Source organism: Felis catus, chromosome D2 (assembly GCF_018350175.1).
Source record: "Felis catus isolate Fca126 chromosome D2, F.catus_Fca126_mat1.0, whole genome shotgun sequence".
NCBI classification, from domain to species: Eukaryota; Metazoa; Chordata; class Mammalia; order Carnivora; family Felidae; genus Felis; species Felis catus.
Window position 1 is genome coordinate 55,358,446 of NC_058378.1, and position 23,830 is coordinate 55,382,275.

General features: G+C 36.2%; 1 protein-coding gene and 1 non-coding gene across 13 annotated transcripts in view; both read left to right on the forward strand.

The window, feature by feature from the left end:
* The window catches only part of ZNF518A (zinc finger protein 518A), a 28,755-nt gene extending 11,799 nt beyond the window's left edge, over positions 1 to 16,956 (forward strand). For 8 of the 12 annotated variants that reach the window (XM_045040496.1, XM_045040499.1, XM_019813616.3 and 5 more), the window contains 4 exons: positions 6,650 to 6,800; positions 9,519 to 9,568; positions 10,097 to 10,220; positions 10,370 to 16,956. In XM_045040496.1, the coding sequence (XP_044896431.1) occupies positions 10,493 to 14,953 (4,461 nt within the window). In that variant the 5' untranslated portion in view covers positions 6,650 to 6,800; positions 9,519 to 9,568; positions 10,097 to 10,220; positions 10,370 to 10,492 and the 3' untranslated portion in view covers positions 14,954 to 16,956. Of the gene's footprint in view, positions 1 to 6,649; positions 6,801 to 8,306; positions 8,411 to 9,518; positions 9,569 to 10,096; positions 10,221 to 10,369 lie in introns of all 12 variants that reach the window. The other 4 variants (XM_019813619.3, XM_045040501.1, XM_045040500.1 and 1 more) reach the window with 3 other exon arrangements.
* Positions 8,566 to 8,668, forward strand: LOC111557225. Its single transcript, XR_002737072.1, has one exon. It is a non-coding gene; the product is annotated as a U6 spliceosomal RNA (small nuclear RNA).
* Positions 16,957 to 23,830: the final 6,874 nt, after the last annotated feature.

Consider the following 23,830-nt stretch of genomic DNA (forward strand, 5'->3'; position numbering starts at 1 on the left):
CGACTTCGGCTCAGGTCATGATCTCGCGGTCCGTGAGTTCAAAACCCCGCGTCAGGCTCTGTGCTGACCACTCAGAACCTGGAGCCTGTTTCAGATTCTGTGTCTCCCTCTCTCTCTGACCCTCCCCCGTTCATGCTCTGTCTCTCTCTGTCTCAAAAATAAATAAACGTTAAAAAAATAAAAATAAAAATAAATAAAATATGATAGGTATTATTAGCCCTGTAGGTGAACTTTTTAAAAACTTAAAAAACAGCTATAAAAAAAACTAAGCCCAGAGTGTATGTTTCAAGTCATGAAAAGATTATTGTTTTGAAGGCATTATATGGTTTTGCTTTGAAAATATGTTTTAGGGTTTTTTGTGTTCTCTTCTAGATCCCTTTTAGACAGAACGTTACATTTTTTCAGTAAGCTCTACTGATGCATGCTGCTTTTGTTTTACCTCTAGTTATATATTCATATGACTGTTTTGAATTCAGTTATCTCTGTAGAAAAAATTTGGTGATTCAAGGAATGAAATTGTTATACAAAATAATGACTAATTATATTAGTCTTTCTATCTGTGTAATGTGACAAGTTAGGTTACAGAGCTACATGCTAAGTTACAAATGGGGCAAAGCTAAAATCAGAATTTTTTAGTTCTTTGTTTACTGTTTAAGCAACTGGAATGTAATAAAGAACATATAGATTCTTCCTTTTTATACCATTTCAATAAAGCTAAAGACTGTAAAATGTCTTTGCTTTTTAGTCTGTTGTAGACAGCAAATGAAACTCTAAGAATGACGCTTTTTGATTTATTCTATTCAAATGTTCTTTATCCTTGGTGTTTTACTTTGGGAATCATCTTTTTAAAATTTTTCTGTGTGTTTCTTAATATGCGAACACTGCCAGTTCTGTGGTTCCTTACTCTTTATGTGGATTGTCACTTAGTTCTCTGATTTTCCAACTTCTATTTTTACTGTCTCCAATATATCTTGCTTTCTAGTAGCATTCTAATAATATTTCTAAAATAGTGCCTTTATAACTTCTCTCTGCTCATGGGCTAGCCATGGCTCCTGGTTACCTTTCATTTCAAGTTCAAATCTGTCCTCTGTAGTCTGTTCTCACTTAACCTCCCTATTATACATTTTCTCTGTGATCTCAATCCTGCAGTGCCATGAGAGAAAAATGCCTTTCTTCAGTGTTACTCCATTTTTCTGGTCTGGATAGCCTTTGCTCCTTTCTTGCAAGTTTAAGTCCTTTCCTCTTTAAAGGATCATCACAAAACCTACCTTTCTGTGAATTAAATGCAGTCAGCATTGATCTATCAATTTAATGCCTTAAGAGTCTTTAGTTACAAGTAATAAAACTAGCTTAAGCTAGTTTAAGTTAGGGTAATCTGAAAAGGAGGAATTTATCTTAAGGATACAGATTTCCTAGAATTCAAGGGCAGGAATAGACGCAGGCCGCAGTAAAGCCTTGGTGGTAGTAACATTGCCCTCTTGGTTCACTCTGGAGTACTTACGAAAGCTGCTGATTCTCTCCCTGCTGTTTGGGTACGTTTGTCTTCTGTTATGCCATGCTGTCATTCCCTAAAAGAAATTAATATGTTGTCAGTAGTTTAGGACGTATCTTTCTATAGATTTGTCTGTGCTTATGCAAACATACCCTCATACTATCTTTTCTCCTGACATGAAAATGGGGATCTTTCCTCCTAATTTAAAAATGTGTCATATGCCGTCATCTGCAACTTCCTTTTTTAAAAACAAACAAAAAAATTCACAATGAAATCAATTCAGTATGTACATCTTTTTGTTTATAATGTTTTCGTGTGGATGGATGTTGCATAATCATTTTCCCACAAATGAACATTTAAGTGATACCGATACATATGTTGTACTTTTATTTATGTAAGATGGATTGTTAAAAGTGCAGTTTATGGGAGTATACTTAGACAATGTGTAGGAAATTTATTATTTTCAAGGAAAATATAAATTGCCTAAAGTGGCTCAAGCAGTGGAAACCCTGAAGAGCCCAGAAACTGTAGAAGAGCTTGCAAAGGTTGGAAGGCCTAAAATCTAAAGAGGTACCAGGCCCATGTGGTATTTTTGGTGCAATCGTGTAATTTTAAGGAGTAGGCAATTTTCATGTTTAGTGAACTAATTCCAGAGGAGATGAAATTGTGGAAGTTATTCCGATTTCATTTTACATATTCTCCATAATGCCAACATCAAAACTATTAAAGATAGCAGAAAATTCTGAATAAAATTTTGTCAGGTCAAAACCAGCACTTTATTAAAGAAAAATATGCTTAACTGATGTAAAAACAGTTCAACATTATACTTGCTGTTCATTTCATTGTATAGTATACAGGTTTCCTTCACTATCTGAAACAAGAGTGGTCCTATGAAACCTTTTGTAGGCTGAAAATGGTATAAAGTGAAGAAACAATTACCATTCCTTTAGGTGGAAAAGTTTTGGGTGTTCTCAGAGCCAAAAAATAACCTTAGTCTTAGGCTTTCCTGATATCTTGAGGCATATCTTGTTGGTGGAGGCAGAAATAATTGTGATAAAAGCACAGATGCTCACAAACACAGTTCAAAGCTATGGCCATGTTGAATGCTGACATGTTGATTTGTAGTTCCTGGGGAAGGAGCTTGGTGGTGCCACTCACTGTTTGGGGTGTGCGCTGCCTCTCTAAGAGCTCGCTGCAAACAAAGGCTGAAAGCTGTTTCTGCTCTTTACCTTTTTTTGTAAAACCATGTCTTTTGGTCAGCAAAAACATACTAATGTAGGTCTTGTAAGTGAAGTGGCATAATGCAAACTTTTTGAAAAGTGAACTTTCAAAAAGCAGGGGATACCTGTATAAAAAGAAATAGTTGAATTTAGGTCGTTACAGTTTTTCCTATTTCTTTATCTTTTTTCTTTTTAAAAAGTTTTTATTATTTTTTTAGTGTCTTTCTTTTAACAGTGTATTGAGATCAGGAAGCATATTGGTTGATTACCATTTGTTTTCTATGTAAAATACGTAAAACTTTTTATGAATGTATAACTGCATTTGTAATTGTTACTCTGGTAGTGCCAACTTTTTTACTTTTTTAGGTAACATCATGGCTCACAAATTCTTAAATAAGCAAAAAATTGCTTCTCAATAGCATGAATTTATATACCATGAGTGACCTCTAATAGCACGCTTTTATATTCTTTGAGCATTATGTTCGCCTCCAACTTTATGGCTGTTATACAGTCTTTTCTGCAGAGGTGTGATTGGGTACTTGTGTACTGATGTGAGGAGTGTAGTGTTGAATGATACCTATTTTGTTTTGATTTCCACCCTTTAGTGTCTACATCCCACAATTTTGTGCTGGCATCAGGTTTGTTCAGAAAAAACTCAGTTGGTTTATGGCAGAATTCACTTGCTTTGTTTGAGAATTTCAAAATTTTCGTGGCTTTGTACCACTTTTTGATAAAGTTTCATAACTGTGGTCTAGACGCAAAGAGGTCATTCTCCTCACATCAAAATGTAAGCTGTTTGCTTATGCTGTGATAAGGAGGTATGCCAATGTGGAGGCCGTAGTGATCCAAGGACAACATTTTAAGAAACAGTGACTTAGGATACACTAGTAATCACTATAAACATTTTTATGTGTGTATTCCTGACTTCTTACTATGAGTCTGTATGGGTCTATGTCTCTTCTCTATACATTTATTAATTTTTGAGCAGATTAAACCCTAATATGTCTACTGTTTGTTTCTTGTTTTTTTTTTTTCATTGAATGCATCGTGGATCTCTTCCTATCAATAAATGTAGGTTTGCAGTATTGTTTTTAAAACTGAATAATATTCCATTAAATGAAAATACTATAATTTATTTATTTTACTATTTTCTTTAATCTTTTTTTTTTTAAAGCTTATTTATTTTGAGACAGAGAGTGCGCGCACACACACAACTAGGGGAGGGGCAGAGAGAGAGGGAGAGAGAATCCTAAGCAGGCTCCCCACTGTCAGCGCAGAGCCTGATGTGGGGCTTGATCTCACAAACCATGATATCATGACCTGAGCTGAAATGAAGAATTCGACACTTAACTGACTGAGCCATCCAGGCTCCCTGTGAAAATACCATAATTTACTTATTGGTGGACATTTTGTTATTTTTGATTTTGTGATTTTGTAAGCGATGCTGCAATGAGCATGATTATTACCTTTAAGATACCTTTCTAGAAGTGAATCAGTAGTTCTATACTTGCTTTCCAGTTGTGTATAGATTTATATTTTCTTGTATATTACAAAATATATACTATTGTGTATGTAACTATATGTAACATAACTATGAATTGTTTATAATAAATATAAATGAATATATTACATAGCAAACTGTTCTTTGTAAAGATTGTATCATTAGTATATCATAGTGACTCTGTTACTAGAAAATGAAATTTTAAAAACGAAGGCATACAAAATACAAGTCAAAATGTTTATTATTCGATTCAACAGATATGAATTTAACTCTGTCAATTTGCTACAGTAGTTTCTAAATGCTTACTCTCAGTTTCCATACATACGTCGTCATGGACTAGTGACAGATGTTTTATGGACCATCGGCAGGACCATATTTTTAGTAGCACTATTTTATTTTGGCCTAGGAGTCAACGTAGAAGGGGGCAAAAGGGGCTGGGTGAGGTTTATATTTCATCCATATACGGTCATTTAATCCTCTTGCTTTTGATATGGTACCCACTCTCTCACCTGTGTCTGGTATCCCCTGTTTAAGAGAGTGTGTTTACTTTTTGCAGAGAATAAACTGCTGCTGTGGTGGGGAAATAGCAGTTACCTAGCCTGGAGTGAGAAAGGGAATCTTGGCATCGAACCAGAACTCAAGCAGCTTTCTCCAAATTTCTCTTTGTTTTAGCTTTCTCCTCCCTTCTTCCCATTTCATAGTTACTTTGTACTGCCAGTTCCTAAGCCTTTCAAAGATTCAGAGTGTAAAATAGGTTAGTTCTTAGCTTTTGCCACTGTCTGTCTGGGATTCAGTTTTCTTGGGTCTGCAGGGTCATTTACTAATTTTTCTGCTTTCCAGCATTTAGGAAGTTGTTGCTATTGTCATGTTTCCTGTTTCCTATTAATTTTTCTTTAAGGACTCCTTACCTATTTGTCATGTTGTGAATGTTCCCCTCCTCTAGTTTTTTTTGCTTTTCTTAACTATTAACAAAATATTTACTTTTATTTCTATTTTGTAGATTTTGTTCTTTTTTTTTTTATTAAAAAAAAATTTTTTTTTTCAACGTTTATTTATTTTTGGGACAGAGAGAGACAGAGCATGAACGGGGGAGGGGCAGAGAGAGAGGGAGACACAGAATCAGAAACAGGCTCCAGGCTCCGAGCCATCAGCCCAGAGCCTGATGCGGGGCTCGAACTCACGGACCGCGAGATCGTGACCTGGCTGAAGTCGGACGCTTAACCAACTGCGCCACCCAGGCGCCCCTTGTAGATTTTGTTCTTGACAGATATTTCTTCTATAACACATTATTCCTTTCTTTTAGTCCTTGTTTTTCTGATTGAAATTTGATTTTGCTGAAGTATTTACTTGAAACTTTATTCCAGAAAGAGTACATGTATAGCGTATTCTCTAAATCATTTTGCACATCTAAAATTGTGCTTTTCCCTCATGCATTTTCCTAGGTATAGAATTAATTCTTTGGTTAATCAGTTTTCCTCAGAACTCTATATATTCTAACATTTAGCATTATGACTAAAATGATTAATATTAATTTCTGCTTAAAGTTGGCATTGTTGATGAAAAATCAGATACCTTTTTAGATAATTCTCCCTCTACCTTTTTTTTTGTAGCATTTCATTTTTTCTTTTTAAACTCAAAAATTTGACTAGGATAAGTTGTAAACATTGAGGTTTATATTCTCTTCTCACTAATCTTGCTTGGCTTTTGAGGAACTTTTGATTTTGAAAATTCAGGTCTTTAAAAAAAAACAACCCAAAACTCAAGATTTTTTTCTTGTTTTCAAAATCATTATTTCTCTGCTATCTGCTACTTTTTTCTCTCCTTCATGACAATATGTTCTTAGTTTTCTTTTTTTAGTATATCATCTTAGTTCTTGCTAAAATTGCCAATTACTACTTGATTCTTCCCCTCTAAGCCTTCTTTTTCCTGCAGTAGTGGCTTTCATGTAGTTACTATTTTTCATTGCCGAATGGGGGAATGAGGAAGGGTTTCTCAGTGCTCAGTTGTTTTCTCTTTGTTGAGCTGTTTCAGCTAGTGATGTTTCTGCCTACTCCCCTCCCCATCTTTTTTTGTTTTTGTTTTTTGAGAGAGAGAGAGAATCTTAAGCAGGCTCCACACTCAGTGCAGAGCTGACATGGGGCTTGATCCCACAACCCCAGGATGGTGACCTGAGCCGAAATCAAGAGTCGGATGCTCACCCAACTTAAGCACCCAGGTGTCCGGAGATGAATTCTTTAAGAATGAACCAATTTTTTTTTTTCAGTTTTTTAGTTAAAAGGAGGTGGAAAGCTAATGTAATTTTTTCCTGACAGCTTAGAGATAATTTACTTATGTCGATAAAGGACAGAACTGTTAAACAGAGGAAGATAGGCATGGATAGAGAGGAAGATTTATCTTTGTTCAGAAATAATTTTCTCTTTATATCTTTCTCAACAGCTGGTGCTAGCAACTCCCAGCTCGGCCCCTGGACCTAGCTCAAAACTCTGGATTCATTCTCTTCCTTCCTGTACCTCAGCCCGAGCTTTCTGTCTCCCCAAAGGGTACCACATGATCTTCCTCTCAAGTCCTCACTTCCTCGAATCCCAAGGTATGTAGGGAAGGAGAGGCTGAATTATGTCCTTTACTTTCTTACGGCATAATAGATGCTTATTATATGTTAGTTAAATGCATGTCCCCTAGTGAAATTCTTCCTTGAGAGTGGTGCTTGGCAGTGAATTAGCATTTGTATTCACTCTCCTCTCTCTGGACTCTATCTTAGCAAACACGTTGCAGTATGTGTATGGAATCTTTTTCTAGTTTCTTGTCATTTTGTAGGTCTTTATTGTATTTTTTGGTTTGTGTTTCAGTGGGCAGTTGGAAGAAGGAAATCAAACGGCTTAAGTTGCCACCTTGATGCAGGAAACTCTCCAGGTTACTTGAAAGGGCCAGGCATACTTTATGCAAATAGTATTATTTCAAGGCTTGATGAGATGTTGGTTAAGTCTTATGAGGTAGTAATATGTAGAGAGAGGACAGTAGTTTCAATGGCAGATTTAAAATCAGTAATCTTTTTGGTAAGGTAAAGATTGAACTGTAGTGAAAAGAGCATTAGCTAGTAGGTTGGAAGATTATAATTCCTCATTCTTTTTTTTATGTTTTCTGATGTGTTCACAACACAATACATTTTTTTGCCCGTAGGTGGTAACCATATTGTAATTTGCTACCAGGTGTCGTCTTTGATTGCTTCCGCATACTTAGGTTGAACATAGTTGAAGACAAATAGATTTTCCCCATTTCAAATTTGAGGGTGAAAAACCCCAAACTACCTAAAATACACAAACCCCCCCAATGCTGTATTGTACATGCCATACATTAAATATAAAAAAAATATTGATAGTATTGATTACTTAGCAGTTACTAAACTTAAGTAAAAGCTAAGTGGATATCTTGATAAGGTGGTCCGTTTTATTAATTGTTTTGCCTATGAGGAAAGGATGTGCACTTTAATGGATGGAATTTGTGAACTCTGTTTTGGCTGCCATGTATCCCACTTAATTATTTTCTATTCTTTGTGTCCTGGAACGGTGAGGTTGCTGAAATGTCAACTCTGAACAAGCAATGTATTCATGTATATGTCCTGCCTCTTCCTTTAGACTGTAAGCTGCAGTAGGGTAGAGACCATGTTTTTGACTCTTTCCATAGCACCCAGCAAAATGCCTCACAATCACAGTTGTTATTTATTAGTAAGTTTTGGTTGGTTGAGTTGTTTAAAATCCTATTTTTAAACTGGTTGCCAGACTCTGGGGTATGTGTTATGTTATAAGAAAAATTTTAAATTGTACAGATATTTTGAAATGGAATTGATGATATTTAGAAATCCTATCAATCTATTTTTAGCATTACCTATATATTTTTGGACACATGTACTGTTACCACAAGAAACAATTTGCCTTTTATAATAAAACCCACGATATAGTCTCCTCTTGATTACATGTATAATAGAAAGGCTTGAGTATGGATGGTCCAGAGTGACCATAATATGATATTTAGGCAAATGGGGAAGAACCATTATAGGTGTTCTTAAAAGTTTCACATGTTTGAATCTCACCCTCAGATTCTGGTATGGGGAAAACTCCATAGGTGATTATGATGCTGGTCACTGTTGAGAATGTGACAGTCTGCAGGGAATCTTCTCAGTTGGTGTGGAGTATCCACCAGGTGTCGTGAACTTTCTTCTGGCCATTTGTTAGTTTTTCTTACTTTCGAAGGAAAAGTTTTTACATTTAGCTTTAAATAATATAGTAAATTTTTAGTAAAAATTTTAATAATTTACTGAGTTAGACAGTCTGTAAAAACATTTAGGAAACCAGTGTGTGCTTTGGCAGCACTTATACTAAAGTTGGAACAATACAGAGAAGATCAGCATGGCCCCTGCGCAAGGATGACATGCAGATTCGTGAAGCGTTCCGTAGTTTGTGCAGTTCCCGAGTGTCCTACCACCCACGGCAGATTAACTCTGAGGAAATGATATGAGTCAGAGGATGGTGTATAGCACTGAATAGTGAAATTCTGATTTTTCACTATTAAAAAAAAATTCAGTAGACTGGTACCCTACTAATGAATTATCAGTTTAGTATTTATATATTGGAGACTACTAAAGAATGTGTTTTTTAGACCCAACCAAAATTACTAAGTGTGAGAAATATTAAGAGTCTCTTAATATGTAATGCGATGTAACTTTTATCTATGGTTTCTTAATAAAGGACTTCTGAAATAGTAATGTTTCTTGTTACTTAGATTAATTGAAAACATTTTTAAAGTTTTTATTTATTTGATCTCTCTGCCCAATGTGAGGCTTGAACTCAACTTCGAGATCAAGAGTTGCATGCTCTTCCAACTAAATCAGCCAGGTGCCCCTAGATTAATTGAAATTTAAAGCTGAGACCTTTGAATAGACATTATGGGTGAAGCTCAATGTGATTTACACTTTATTTTCTTTAGTTTATCTAGTTTTCTGTTACTCACAATATATATTTAAGATCACAAAAGTAAGAGAAGACAATTTTTCCAGTACACATTTTGCTATTCTGCTGAACCTTCAGTATTCAGATTTCAATCTCACCGATGTATTATCACATCTTACTATTTTACTATTTTTTATTCCTTTGCAGTTTGACTCATAATGTGTCATTCCATGGTCATCACAGTAGTGATAGCTACAATTTATATAGCACTTTACAGGATACCGTTACATATATTTCCTTATTTAATCTTTACAACAACCCTGTGAAAGGGGAAGTGCTAATTTTTCTTTCTCACTTTATAGATGAAGAAACGAAGACAGAGATTGAGACTTGTCTAGAGTAACACAAACCAGTAAGTGTTGGAATTAATGGAGGCAGGTAGTTAATGGGTGCCTTCTCCTATGCCAGGGGCTTTCCTTGCTGCCATGTACCTGGGTTCTAGGGACAAAGAGCCAAGATGGTCAGGAACCAAAAAGGTAGTAGGTGGACTTAATTCGTACCCCAGCAAAATGTGTTATTCCTTCTCATTTCTCTCTCTCTCTCTCTTTTTTTTTTACACCATTTAGTAGTGATAACTTGAAAGAGCACATAATATCTTTTTGTTGTTGTTAGATCAGTGAAACTTATTTTAAACATAAGTTATCCCTGAGGCACTAAGGAAGTAGAAAATCTGGAGGGAAGTCTGTTGAATTTCTCAGAGGGTAATAGCTATAGGGTCAGCTAAGGAAGAGAGAAAGTTACTAGTACATGTGTGTAATTGGAACTGAAATTTTTATGGCTCTCATTAAGATTTTTCAAATCCTGTTTAAAGATTGTAATATCAATTTCATATAGCAATCTTAGAGCTTAAGGGTGCTTATCCAGTTGTGGTTTTCTTTAGATGACAGAACCGAGGTGCAGAGAAGTCGAAGCCTGCCTGGTGTCCCAGAGAGTGGCTGCAGGTAGAGCTTGTAGCTGCTGACTTCCTGATTAGCGCCAGCTCTGCTTCCAACTCTTACCTCTTGGTAAGCTGTCCTCGAAGTACTCCGCAGTCTTTTCTATCTCTTTTTATGTGTTTGATCGACATTGGCATTTTGTATCAAAATGAACTTTAAAATTCATGAAAATTACTGATGCTTACGTGATGAAAATTCAATTCTTTGTTTGATTTCAGGTGAGTTAATGTGGGAAAAATCCTCGTATTTTGAAGATGTCTTGCAACAGTATTGTTTCCTGTTTAAGTTACAAGTAACTTCAGTTTTTAGAGAAAAAAGAAATTGGGTTTTTTTGTTAAATCATGCCATCTGAACAGAAACAGTTATTTTTTGATGAAAAACAAACTATTTTAAAAAAAGATTATGATGTGAAAAATGAGATAGTTGATACTATTAGATCAGTGCTTAGGCCAAAAATTTCAGAAAGTCGTTTTCATTATGAACTAAAAAATGTGAAAATCGATTTGCCGAAGATAAATATTCCAAATGAAGTCTTTTTGAAACATGAAGTTGACAAATACAGAAAGTTATTTCAGCGTCAACCACAGACTGCAAGAAAATCTATCAGTATAAAGACTGTAAGCTGTGTAGAGGAGTGTATGCTGCTCCAGAAGTCTGAGAGAGTTGAAGAAGAGGGTTTAAGAATGTCGGCAAAAATACTCAATTTCAACTGTTTAAAATGCCGCGATAGCACTCGATATAGCCCAAATGATTTACAGAAACACTTTCAGATGTGGCACCGTGGTGAATTACCTTCATATCCTTGTGAAATGTGCAGTTTTTCAGCAAATGACTTCCAGATATTTAAACAACACAGACGGACACACAGAAGCACTTTAGTAAAATGTGACATTTGTAACAATGAGAGTGTGTATACTTTATTAGACTTGACAAAGCATTTTACATCCACACATTGTGTAAATGGTAATTTTCAATGTGAAAAGTGCAAATTCTCCACCCAGGATGTTGGCACATTTGTTCAGCACATTCATAGACATAATGAAATCCATTATAAATGTGGTAAATGCCATCATATATGTTTTACCAAAGGAGAGCTTCAGAAGCACCTTCACATTCATTCTGGTACATTTCCCTTCACTTGTCAATATTGTAGCTATGGTGCCACTAAGAGAGAGCACCTCGTAAGACATGTTATAACTTTGCACAAAGAACACTTATATGCGAAAGAGAAACTGGAAAAAGACAAATATGAAAAAAGGATGACAAAGACTTCAGGACTTAAGCTGATACTGAAAAGATACAGAATAGATGCATCAAGGAAGACATTCTGGAAGCGCAAGAAGATCAACAATGGAAGCGACCGAAGTATAGAAAAAAACACTCAAGTGCTAAAAAAACTGAACAAAACACAGGCTAAATCTGAAGACCAGAGCCATCTTGTTCAAGAACATTTAAATGAAGAAAAGGACGAAAGACCACACTGTGAGAATAACGATAAACCTGCTGAGTTAGGGTCAGAAAAGCCAACTCTTCTGTCCACTGGGCAATATAATAGAGCTGAAGAGGGATCACATTCGACTCTAGGTTTCTTGAAGACTGCTGTACAAGGACCTACAGTGTTGATGGTGAAAAATAATAGAATAACGATTCCTGCTAACTACAGTGCTGATTTTATGGGTTTTAAGATGGTGGATGGAAAACAACATATTGTAATAAAATTGTTGCCTACCAGTAAACAGAATTTATATTCACCAGGCTCACAGCCAGATGCTGCAAAGGATGGTACTGGCAATTTGCAGCCCCAGACACTGGACACTACTGGATTTTTAGCAGGAGTAACAACTGAGTTAAGTGACACCGTTTACATGAAAGCAACTACTCCATTTTCGTGCTCATCTCCTCTACTTTCAGGGAAAGTCCTATCAGAAAAAGAAATGGCTTTGCTATCTCAAACGGGTAATATGCTTCAAACAGTGGATGATGAAAAAAGTGTGTCGTCTTTGTCAGCATCAGGATTGGTTACAGCATCAGTGAATTTGGCCACAAAAGTTGAAACAAAAGATAATATTGACTTATGGGGAAGTTACATTCCTCAGAGTCACCCTGAGATACCAGGTGCTGCCATTAGAAGTCCAGATAAAGTCAACTCTGCTACCAAACAAAATGCATACAACAGCGGAGATATGCATAACTATTGCATTAATTATGTCAGCTCTGAGTTACCTGTTGAATCTTCCAACCACGGATCATTACCCTTTCATAATTACTCAAAAGTAAATAATTCTAATAAACGTCGTAGGTTTTCAGGAACAGCGGTGTCTGAAAAAGAACCCTCATCAAGCAAAACGGTTGTTCAACAACCAATAAGTGAATCGGTTTTATCTTTGGTGCGAAAGGAGAGCTCAAATCCAGATAGCATGTTAGCATCTCTTGGCCTGTTAAATACTAAAGATGGAACTTTAAAAATGCAAGCTGAAATTGAAGAACAATGTGTGTTAGAAAAAGGACAAAACATTGACGGACAGAACTTCTACACTAATGAAAATCAAAATTTAGAGAATGTGACTGAAAAATCTAAGTGGGATGACATTTCTAATGTTGAGTCACCTATGATGCCTAGAATCACATCTGTTTTCTCTCTCCACAGCCAACAGGCATCAGAATTTTTGCCCCCTGAAGTAAACCAGTTACTTCAGGATGGGTTAAAAACAAAATCTGATGTAAAACAGGACTCTAGTAAGACTCCAGATAAAGGCCTGCCACTTCATTGTAATCAGTCCTTTCAGAAACCTGAGGGAGAAGGCAAAATAGTTGAATCTTCAAAAGACTTCAAAGTACAAGGCGTCTTCCCAATTCCATCTGGTGGTATAGGGATTAATGTGCCTATAAATGATCTGAATTTAAAGTGTAGTGGAAAAGAAAAACAAAATCTGTCAATATCACAAGATGTGAGAGATTCAGAAAAGGCACCTAGAATTTCAGGTATTGGCACATTACTTAAGACTCAGTCAGATGCAATAATAACACAGCAGCTCGTAAAAGATAAACTGCGAGCCACTACACAAAATTTAGGTTCTTTATATAGGCAGAGTCCACTTCTAAATTCAGAACCAAAAAAAGCTATATTTGTTCAGACTCCAAAAGGCTTTTTTGTACCACTGCACATTGCTAACAAGCCTGGATTACATGTTGTTTCAGGAAGACCACTTCCATTGGTTAACACACAAGGTGTACCTGCTTCTCTTCTTTTGAACAAGAAACCCGGGATGATTTTAACATTTAATCATGGGAAACTTGAAGGTGTTTCCACTGTCAAAACTGAGAGTGCTCAAGCTTGTGGAACTACAGCTAAGGAGCCTTGCAGAACACCTTTTTTAAAGGTGGAACCAAACAGTAATTGTCTGACACCTGCACTGTGTTCCAGCATTGGCAGTTGCTTGAGCATGAAAAGTAGTTCCGAAAATACTCTGCCGTTAAAAGGCCCGTACATTATTAAAACGTCAGCAAGTTCTTCAGTGAAAGCTGTTCCTACTCCTAATGTAGCTTCTGAGCACCAGGGCACCAAGTTGAATATTTTGGAATCAGTAAAACAGCAGAACGAGATTTTTCCCAAACCACCTCTTTATACCCTCTTGCCTGATGGCAAACAAGCTGTTTTTTTAAAGTGTGTGATGCCAAATAAGACTGAGCTGCTTAAGCCTAAATTAGTCCAAAATAGTACGTATTATCAAAACATACAGCCAAAGAAACCTGAAGGAACACCACAAAAAATATTGCTGAAAATTTTTAACCCTGTTTTAAATGTGACTGCTGCTAACAATCTGTCTGTAAACAACTCTGCATCCTCATTGCAGAAAGACAAAGTACCATCTAATCAGACTACAGGAGGAGAGCAGAGAGAGCCAGAATCTTCTAGAGATGCCTTACCCTTCTTACTAGATGATATGATGCCAGCAAATGAAATTGTGATAACTTCTACTGCGACATGCCCAGAGTCTTCTGAGGAACCAGTGTGTTTCACTGACCGTTCAGATACCAGGGTGTTAAGGTGTAAAACAAATTGTACAATTGAGAGAAGCTTCGATAGAAAAAAGACTTCCAAAAAAAATTTTCCAAGAATAAAAACTCATGTAAGAAGTAAAGATTCTGAAACTGCCTTTGTACCTAGAAACAGGAACTGTAAACGAAAGTGTAGGGATAGTTACCAAGAACCTCCAAGAAAAAAGGCAACATTACATAGAAAGTGTAAAGAAAAGGCAAAACCTGAAGCTGTCCGTGAATCGTTTGGATTTAGCAGACCGAGGCTTTCAAAAGATGCAGTCAGAACTTTGCGGCTTTTCCCATTTAGTTCCACACAGCTTGTGAAATGTCCTAGGAGAAACCAGCCAGTTGTAGTTTTGAATCATCCTGATGCAGATGCCCCAGAAGTAGTAAGTGTAATGAAAACTATTGCTAAATTTAATGGACGTGTACTTAAGGTTTCATTGTCAAAAAGAACTATCGATGCTTTACTGAAACCGGATTGTGGTAATGCTTCACAAACAATTTATGATGATTTTTCCAAGAGGCATAAAACATTTAAACCTGTTAGTTCCGTGAAAGAAAGATTTGTGCTAAAATTAACACTCAAAAAGATGAGCAAAAACAATTATCAGATCGTGAAAACTACCTCTGAAAATGTTCCAAAAGCTAAATTTAACTGTTGGTTTTGTGGTAGAGTATTTGACAATCAGGATGCTTGGGCTGGTCATGGGCAGAGACATTTAATGGAAGCTACTCGTGATTGGAATATATTAGAATAATTTACTGTAGTTACCAAGGAACAGAGAAGTAAAAGGGTCTTAGAAGAAAACAGTGGGTTGAATTACCTTAAGGTAATTGTCTACTTCAGTATATACCTAAAATTGAACATCGGAAAGTAGGCTGTATTTCCATGGGAGACTAGAAAAGTTTTATGTGTGATAGTTGCAAATGCTGTCACTGCACACATAAGCTTTGAAAGAAACTAATCACAGCACAGATGTACCTTGATTTAGTTTTTTTTAAGTGTGTTGTTGGGAAGTTAGGGCTAAAGAAAATTTTGATAAAACAGTTTTCCCAGTTTAGTTATTTAGGGACTCTTAGTAGAGGGTAACGGCTGACAACTGCATTCCCTCTCTTCTTCCACCAGCCTTAGGAATCTGATAAGTGTAGCTCCTCTGAAGATGGAGAGAGCTCTTTCACCATGGAGCTGAAGGAGTTCCTCATCATTTGTGAAGATACACTAAGAGAGCTTGAGTAAAGAATTTAACTTTACATCTGCTCGATAGAGCTGTTTTGAAGGGTATTAGGTTCCTTAGAGTAACTAAGTACAGTTATACCTCTTGATGCTTGAAGAGAGTTTTTGGCAAGTACATCTTTTTTTCTCTTATGCTGTGTCCCACATCAAGGATTGGAATACCCTCCCAAGGTGATTTTCTTTTTCTAAATGGCTGTGTCAAGCACTGTAGTAGATGAGAAGCCTCAAAAGAAGAATTAAACTCTCTGGGTCTAGTTTGAAGTCTAGTGAAGGAACTTGAACATTTTTCTGAATTTGATGATAATCTCCAGTGATTCTCTTGCACAGAACTATGCTTATTTGATTTAAATTGTTTGTCCCTCTTAAACCAAATGGCCCATTTTTGACTTGGTTGCCATGCATTTAAAAAGTGGACCATAGACGCACTTCCAAGGGAATGGCTTTTCTTGAAAATAAAAAATTATTCTCCAGAAACCATATTTTGAAACAAGATTAGCAAAGCAAATCAGATTTTTGCTGTTTAATTACTGTTAGGTGTCTAAACATGTACTCTCTGGGACAAACCATTTTTGTTAGCACCTTTTCAGTATGATTGACAGCCCAAAGCAGATTCTTTACTGTTTGTTGGCAGTTGAAATAAAGAAGCATTAATAGTGGATTCAGTGACAGTGCATAAAATTTCAGGACAGATTCCTAGGGGACATACCCAGCAGGTAGGGTTTTAAAATGGATATTCTCATGACAACGACAGAATCATTGACTGAAACTTCACCGTGTAAGTTTGGATCAAATTTTGTTGGATCATTGGATAACGGAGTCCTTGTATTACAAATTACTGTATAATTTTTGTTATATTGTTACTACAAGTGTTACAACATTTTCATTGACTGAAAACTTCAGGGCTTCTTTTCTGTATATAAGAAAGAATTTAAACCTGTACATATTTTTGTACCTTTCAGTTTGTTATGTAAATTTTGCACAGAAAATTTTTGACATAAAAAGTTTATTTTCCTTCAGTTTAGTTCTGTGCATGCACTAATAAAACTGGTTGTTTAATTTAAAAGGAATATGTAAGACTTTACCCATGTCCTTTTCTTGGTTTTTATTTTAGATGTAGAATTTTTTTTTTTTTGGGTAAATTCATTTTTCAGGGATTGAACACTATTGTTAGCAAGTGCCTAAAAGATGTGAAACAGTTTACATATGTCAACTGTAACAGTAGGTCCCAAATGGGCCCATTCCCCCAAAAGTTTTATTTTAAAGAAAGCCATACATAGATGCTTCAAGCTATCTTGCTATGCACATTATACATGTACTTTTTTTGTGCAGTTTGTCTACTTTCCTAGTGAAGTATTTTTTGTATAAAACCTGTTATAATTGTGTTTCTTAAATTGAGCCTAAGAATGGAGTTGATTGGAAATATACAGTATATATTAATAACATATATGGTGTTTAAAGAATGATAAGCATTGTTAATTTCTGTAATGAAAATTTTCTTCAATTAAATTTATCTTAAGTTTGTGTTTACACAGTAATTTTTTTTACTGTACTGAAGTCAAATGGGAATTTTATTCTAAAGGGAAATACTTCTATTTCAAAAAAGTTTGTTTCCTTTTATGCTAGGGAACTGTGTCAAACAAATAAAGTGTGGATTTGCCCCCCCAAAATCATAGATGAAACTTTGTTTGAGAACAAACACTTAACACCATAAAGTTACTATAGTTATGCTGATGAGGAAAATCATAGAGAGGCTTATGCTCTTTAGTACCCTCACAGCAATAGACTTGAAATGCTCTGCTGTTCTGGGTAGATGTATTATAACTCATTGCCTTCCATGAATAGAGAAGAGAGAGCAGCAACTATCATGCCAATGTTTGCAGGATTATAAAAACACATTTCAGAATAGCCAGGCCGGTAAAAATCTAATGTTGTGATGCATACTTTTTGCCTTAAAGTTTTAAAAGCCATTTTAAAAAGCTTCATGCCCCAGATACTCTAGTTAGCCCCTTTTCTGATTTGTTAGGTTATTCTGAAGAAGGCAAACTTCCTTGGAACCTCTCTCTTGTGGAGTGGAAAATCCAAAATCAAAACCCACCATCCTTTCTTTTCTCCTAGCTGAAACTGAACTAAAGATTGTTCTCTATAATAGGAATAGCCACTAATTTGAGGTTGTGACTACACTGGAAGGGTTTTATTTTTGCAATCCAACTTCTTGGTCAGGAATTTGTTTCATTTTTCCCTAGTTGTCCATCTCCAAGGAAATGGACCTATTTGCATTCGATTGAAAAAATAGTTTAACTTTCAAAGAGTTTACCTTTCATCTTACTAAGCACTCAGTGTATTGAAATGTGATATATATATATATATATATATATATATATATATGAATGATATATATATGTATATACCTATATATAAATGTGATATATATACATATATATATACACACATACATATTTTTTTTTAATGAAAAATTGTGGTTTTGTTAAGGGGTCAGCAAAGTTTATCAGTAAAGGGTAAGTTAAGCTAGTAAATAATTTAGGCTTTGTAGGCCATTTAGTCTCTGTATAACTTCCTAAATGAGCCATGAGCTGAATTTGGCCTACCAAACTGTTCACTAACCCTTGTTTTAGTTCTCTCAAAGGTCTGCCCTTAGAGTGGGATTTTTAAAGTTAGTAACAAATTTGGTGCAGTTTTTTTGTGATGTACACCAGCTGTATAAAAGTTACAAAGTATAAAAACTAAAGTATGCATATAAAGTTACCAACATAGATGTGTTTAAAAGTGAAGGGAATGTAAATAATGAAAAGGATTAGTGGTTGAAATGGATGGGCCATCTGTGTGCAAAGGGTCATGTAACTTATGGAGGGTTTAAAAATGAGATCAAACAGTTGTGAGAATTTATGTTCAGGTTAGGTGAGAAATACTAGTTCTTTAAGTGATTTGAAATAGCTGTTAAGAAAAGTAATGAGTTCTTGGGTGGGGGGAGAATGGAGGTGAGGTGAAAACAATATTAATTCCATATAGCTAATTTACTGATCTTTTTTCCATTGTCTCCCCCCCCCCCCCCCCCCTCCTTGACATCTGCTTTTTTAGCTTGGGATATGAACCATTTCTGTTGGGGTATTGGCTCTGTTCCTTACTTCAGCAATTTCCTAGCATTCTTATTTTCAGCAAAGTGCCTTGACTCCATTCGGGATCTTATCTGGTTGAAACTTGCTGGGGGAATTTTCAGGGCATTATTTGTTCTTAGTTAAGAATGTAGAAAGAATTAGCTAGTTCTGCTAATTAGCTAGTTAAGAATTAGCAGAAAAATTTCCCTATAATGCAGAGTTGAAATAGGATCAGCATGGTTGACTTTAGTGTTCATTGGTTTAAGTATGTTCTTAATTGTACAGTTGAGAAGTAGCCAATATCTTGGAAGAGGTGTTTGACCAAGTCTTCTTTGAATTATTTGTTTTTAGTTCCGTCTTTTGAGCTGCTGTTAGTAAGTGCCCCCAACGTAACAATCTTCTTTCTTTGAAAAGTACATATCCTTATTGTGACATTGTAAACGTTTGAGTAAACACTGTAGGAAGAATGTTAATATGTACATCAATTTCAAATATCATGATTTTTAGTCAATGCCAAGAATGTACTTAACATAAAAATGCTCATTCCTAGTAAAGTCATTTTTGCTTTTTTAGAATTCTTCCTTAATACTTCAGAGTCCTTTAACCAAAAGTGAAGGTAATGTTCAGTTTGTGACTGAAACTGCTTCTTTCAGTTAAGGTGCTTGTTATCATCAATTACTTCATAAGTTATTGCTAATGTAAAAAGACAGGAAAGCAAAATGAAAAACTTGGAGACCAAAATACTATTTACAAATAACTTCATTTCAATATTTTGAAAATCCAAAGGAGTACACTGAAAATTAGCTTTTCTGAACACTTAATAGTAATCAATTGTGAAAAAAATAAAAGAAGACCCATTTATAGTAAGAGCCACAAAATAATAAATTTAAAAGTTGTGTGAAGCTGCCTAAGGAAAATCCACAAAACCTAACTGGGAGATACACAGTGTCTCTGGGTATAAGATGAAATATACCGCTGTTTGGTAGATCCCATTTTCCACACAGGTGTCCCACAGAAGGCTCATATCAAGTGGGAGGTGGCAGTTGGTGGGGCCCACTGTACCACCCTCAAATCCTGCAGCGTAAGGAGAATCAGGGCAGGAGCCGCTCTTAGGTGCAAGTCCCCCTTTCCTACACAGCTGTGTTGCAAGAGATCTGCTCTGGTGGGCTGGGCATCTAAACGGCTGCTTCTATCTATCTCTTCTAGCTTTCTGGAGGGCAGAAGAGCTATTATTCTGTGCACACTCAGCCCCTGATGAACATTAGCAGATTCCATCCTCCCTGGTTCTGGGCTATAGAAGGTCCATACTGAGAGGTGATAGACGATTGTCACCCATGTCCTTCTCTAGCTCCTGGCACAGCTACTTTGCAGGGAAGAACTAGGAGACGTTGAACAAAGAGCCAGTTTCCTATACTCTGCCCCACCCCCACCCCCACCCCAGCATGCTCCATAGCACAAAGGCACAGGGGTTCTGTTCAGGGGAAGGTTTGAGTGAGCTTCAAAGACTTGACAACACACTTGACATTACCAGGGGCCTAACTTTACCTGGAACAGACTGGAGCAGAGCAGGTATAAACTGCTAATGTAAAACAAATCATATAAAAAATTTAAAACAATAGAACAAGCAGCTAGCAATAAATGGAGGCTAACCATTGCTGGTAATACCAATAAACACCAGCCAGAAAGCGTAAAGACAAGATCAGGGAGAGAGACAAAGAGAATGGATAAAACTACAGACATCCCTTGTGATCAGAAATAATGTGTTTATGTTCAAGCCTGCACCACATAGAAGCGACCAGACAGGGAACATCTGGGCTACAAGTCCAGATGACAGAATGTAGGGCAAAACTTGTCAACTCCTTAGACAGTCAAAGCAGACTCCCAGCCCCACACGGAGCCAGTGGTGATGGGGGTAAATCTCCCTAATTCAGGGGTCTTAAGCATAACCTCATTAATTAGTGGCTGGTTATAAAATGATGCTGACTCAGAAGCAACCCGTAGGAAGTCAGGCTTAAAGATAAAAATGAGAGAGAAACAAGTTGGGCAGTAACATCAGAGGCTGCACACTGTGAAGGGATATAAACTTCATGAATTAGTCCAGCCAAGTCACTAAACAAAACTAAGCCAGGAGTGAGGAGGAGAACTACTATGCAGAGAACCTACAATATGTTACCTAAAATGTCCTATTTTCAACACAACATTATGAGACATTCAAAGAAGCAGGAAAGTGTGACACGGGCAAAAGCAGTCAATAGAAACTTCCTTTGAGGGATACCAGATGTAGTGTAAGTGTTAAGCAGCAATTATAAATATGTTCAAAGACCTAAAGGAAACCAAGTTTAAAGAACTAAAAGAAACGCTGACAGTGACTCATCAAATAGAAAATGGAAATAAAAAGATAGGAAATAAAAACTCAAAGAAAATTCTGGAGTTGAAAAGTTCAGTAGCCAAAGTGAGACTTTTCCTAGCGGGGCTCAACAGATTTGAGCTGTCAGAAGAATGCACAAATCTGAAGATAGATGGGGAGAGATTATGAAATCTGAAGCACAGATGGAAAAAAGAATGAAGAAAAACAGTCCTCCTCATACTACATACACAAAAGTTAACTCAAAATAGATCATAAACCAAAATGAAAGCAAAAACTAGAAAACTCATGGAAGTAAATACCGTGACCTTTGTTTAGGCAGTCTTCTTAAATATTCTTAAACAAACAAAAAGAAATCAGGAACTTTAAAATGTATAGAATTTTTATTAGAAGAGGTTATGAGCTGATCTATTTCATCTAGTTTGGCTGGTATCAATTTCAGTAATAAAAACTTTGTTATACATCATTCCTCCCCTCATGCTATTATTGTCACAAATTATATCTTTATAAGTTGGGTGCCCATCAATTATTGCTGTATGCATTTTACTTCTAAATTGAGAGGAAAAAAGTTAAAAAATGCATTTGCTGTCTTTTATAATTACCATGATCAGTTCTGCATGTCTTTGTATGGATTTGAATTACTGTCTGGTGTCCTTTCAGCCTGAAGGACTCCCTTTGGTATTTTTGTGTAGGACACGTCTGCTAGCAATGTTTATTTGGGAATGTCTTAATTTTTTGCTTCCCTTTTGAAGGATAGTTTTGCTGACCATGGAACTGGTTTGCAGTCTTTCCATTTAGCACCTTGACTATGTCATTTTACTGCTTCTGGCCTCCGTGGTTTCTTTAGAGAAGTCAGCTGTTAATCTTATTGAGGACCTTGTATGTGATGAGTCACTTCTCTCTTGCCGCTTTCAAAATTCTCCCTTGTTTTTTTAAAGTAGTTTGATTATAGTATGTCTGGGTGTACATATCTTTGAGAACTTGGAGTCCCTGGAGTTTCATGGATTCGTAGATCAATATTTTTCAACAGATTTGGGGAGTTTTCTTCAAATATTCTTTTCGATGCTTTCTTTTTCTTCTCCTCCTGAGACTCACATTATGTATATGCGTTATGCTTGTTGACTCTTTCTTAGGCTTTCATTTTTCTTCTTTTTTTTTTTCTGTTCCTCAAACTGGACAGTGTCAACTGATTTATCTTTAAGTTTATAGATTCTGTCTTCTGCCTGCCTAAATTTGTTGCTGAGCCCCTCAAGTGACATTTTCATTTCAGTTGTTACACTTTTCAACTCTACAATGGAAAAGTTCTAGAATTAAAAGTTCGTTTCACAACTTCTGTCTATTCATACTCTCTATTTGGTTGAGACATATTTACTTTCCTTTTGTTCTTTAAACATGGCTTCATTAAAGTCTTTGCTTAGAAAATCCAATGCCTGGGCTTTCTCAGGATTTCTGTTGATTGCTTTTTTCCCCTGTGTATGGGCCATATTTTTTTCTTTGCATAACCTTGTACTTTTTTTTGAAAACAGAACACTTAAAATATTATAATGTGGCAACTCTGAAAATCAGATTGTCCATCCCCTCCTCCGTCCCAGGGTTTGTTTTTATTGCTGCTTGTTGTAGTTGTTTATCTAGTAACTTTTCTGAACTAATTTTGTAAAGTCTGTATTCTTTGTCATGTGTGGCCACTGAAGTATCTGTTATGTTAGCTTAATGGTCAGCTAACGATTGGACAGAGATTTCCTTAAACACACAGAATGGAAAAGCACCCAGAACGTTTGCCAGGGACTGTGTTTTTGTGGTGCATCTCCAACACTCAGCCAGACAGTTTTCAACTCTGCCTTAGCCTCCACTACTTTGACAGAGCCTCCAGGTTAGTCAGAGATGACAGTTTTGGGGCTTCTCAGGGCTTTGGTTAGCACACACACAGCCCTGACCATGCATGTTTGTCTTCTAGATTCCTAGGAATATGTGGTAACTTTACGGAGCCCTTAAGGACATCTCATTTCCCAGCTGTCCTCCCTAGCTTTTTTGATCAGTCTGTTGATTGCCTCAAATGTTATCTATCACCTCAGGCAGCAGTAACCAAAACATTGGCCTGTTAATGTTTCAACTTTGCCCCTAGGTAGCGGCTTTAGCTCCAGGCAAGCTTCAAGTCAGACAGAACCAGTCTTCCAGGAAGCCACCAGACTAGCCGAAACAAATGATTACAATTCTTTGTGACTGACATCTGTTCTGTTCTGTCTATTGCCAGGAATGGGACTTGTATCTTCAAGGCCACTGCTAACGTCACATTTAAAGGTGAAAGACTGAAAACTTTCCCCTTAAGATCAGGAAGAAGAAAAGATGTGCACTCTCGCAGTTTCTATTACACATAATACTGGTTGTTCTAGTCAGGGCAATTAGGCAAATGAAAGAAAAAACATCCAGATAGGAGAGGAAGATATTAAAAATATCTGTAATTTTAAATGACATGATCTTGTATGTGAGAAATCCTAAGGAATCCACTAAAATTTTTGTAATCAATTCATGAGCTAAGCAAGGGTGCAGAATACAAGATCTATAGAAAAATCAATTCTACTTCCATATGTTAGCAATGAACAATCCTAAGGGAAATTGAGGAAAAAAGATCCCATTTATAGTGTCATCTAAAGGAATAAAAATAGATTTGGCAAAAGAAATGCAAGACTTTTACCCTGAAACTATAAGTCATTGTTGAAAGAAATTAAAGAAGACCTAAATAAATGTAGAGACATCCTATGTTCATGAATTGGAAGATTTAATATTGTTAAGATGGGAAGATTCCCCAAATTGATCCACAGATTCAATGCAATCCCTGTCAGAATTCCAGCTGCCATTCTTTACAGAAATTGACAAACTGATTCTAAAATTCATGTGAAAATGCAGGGCATTCAGAATAACCAAT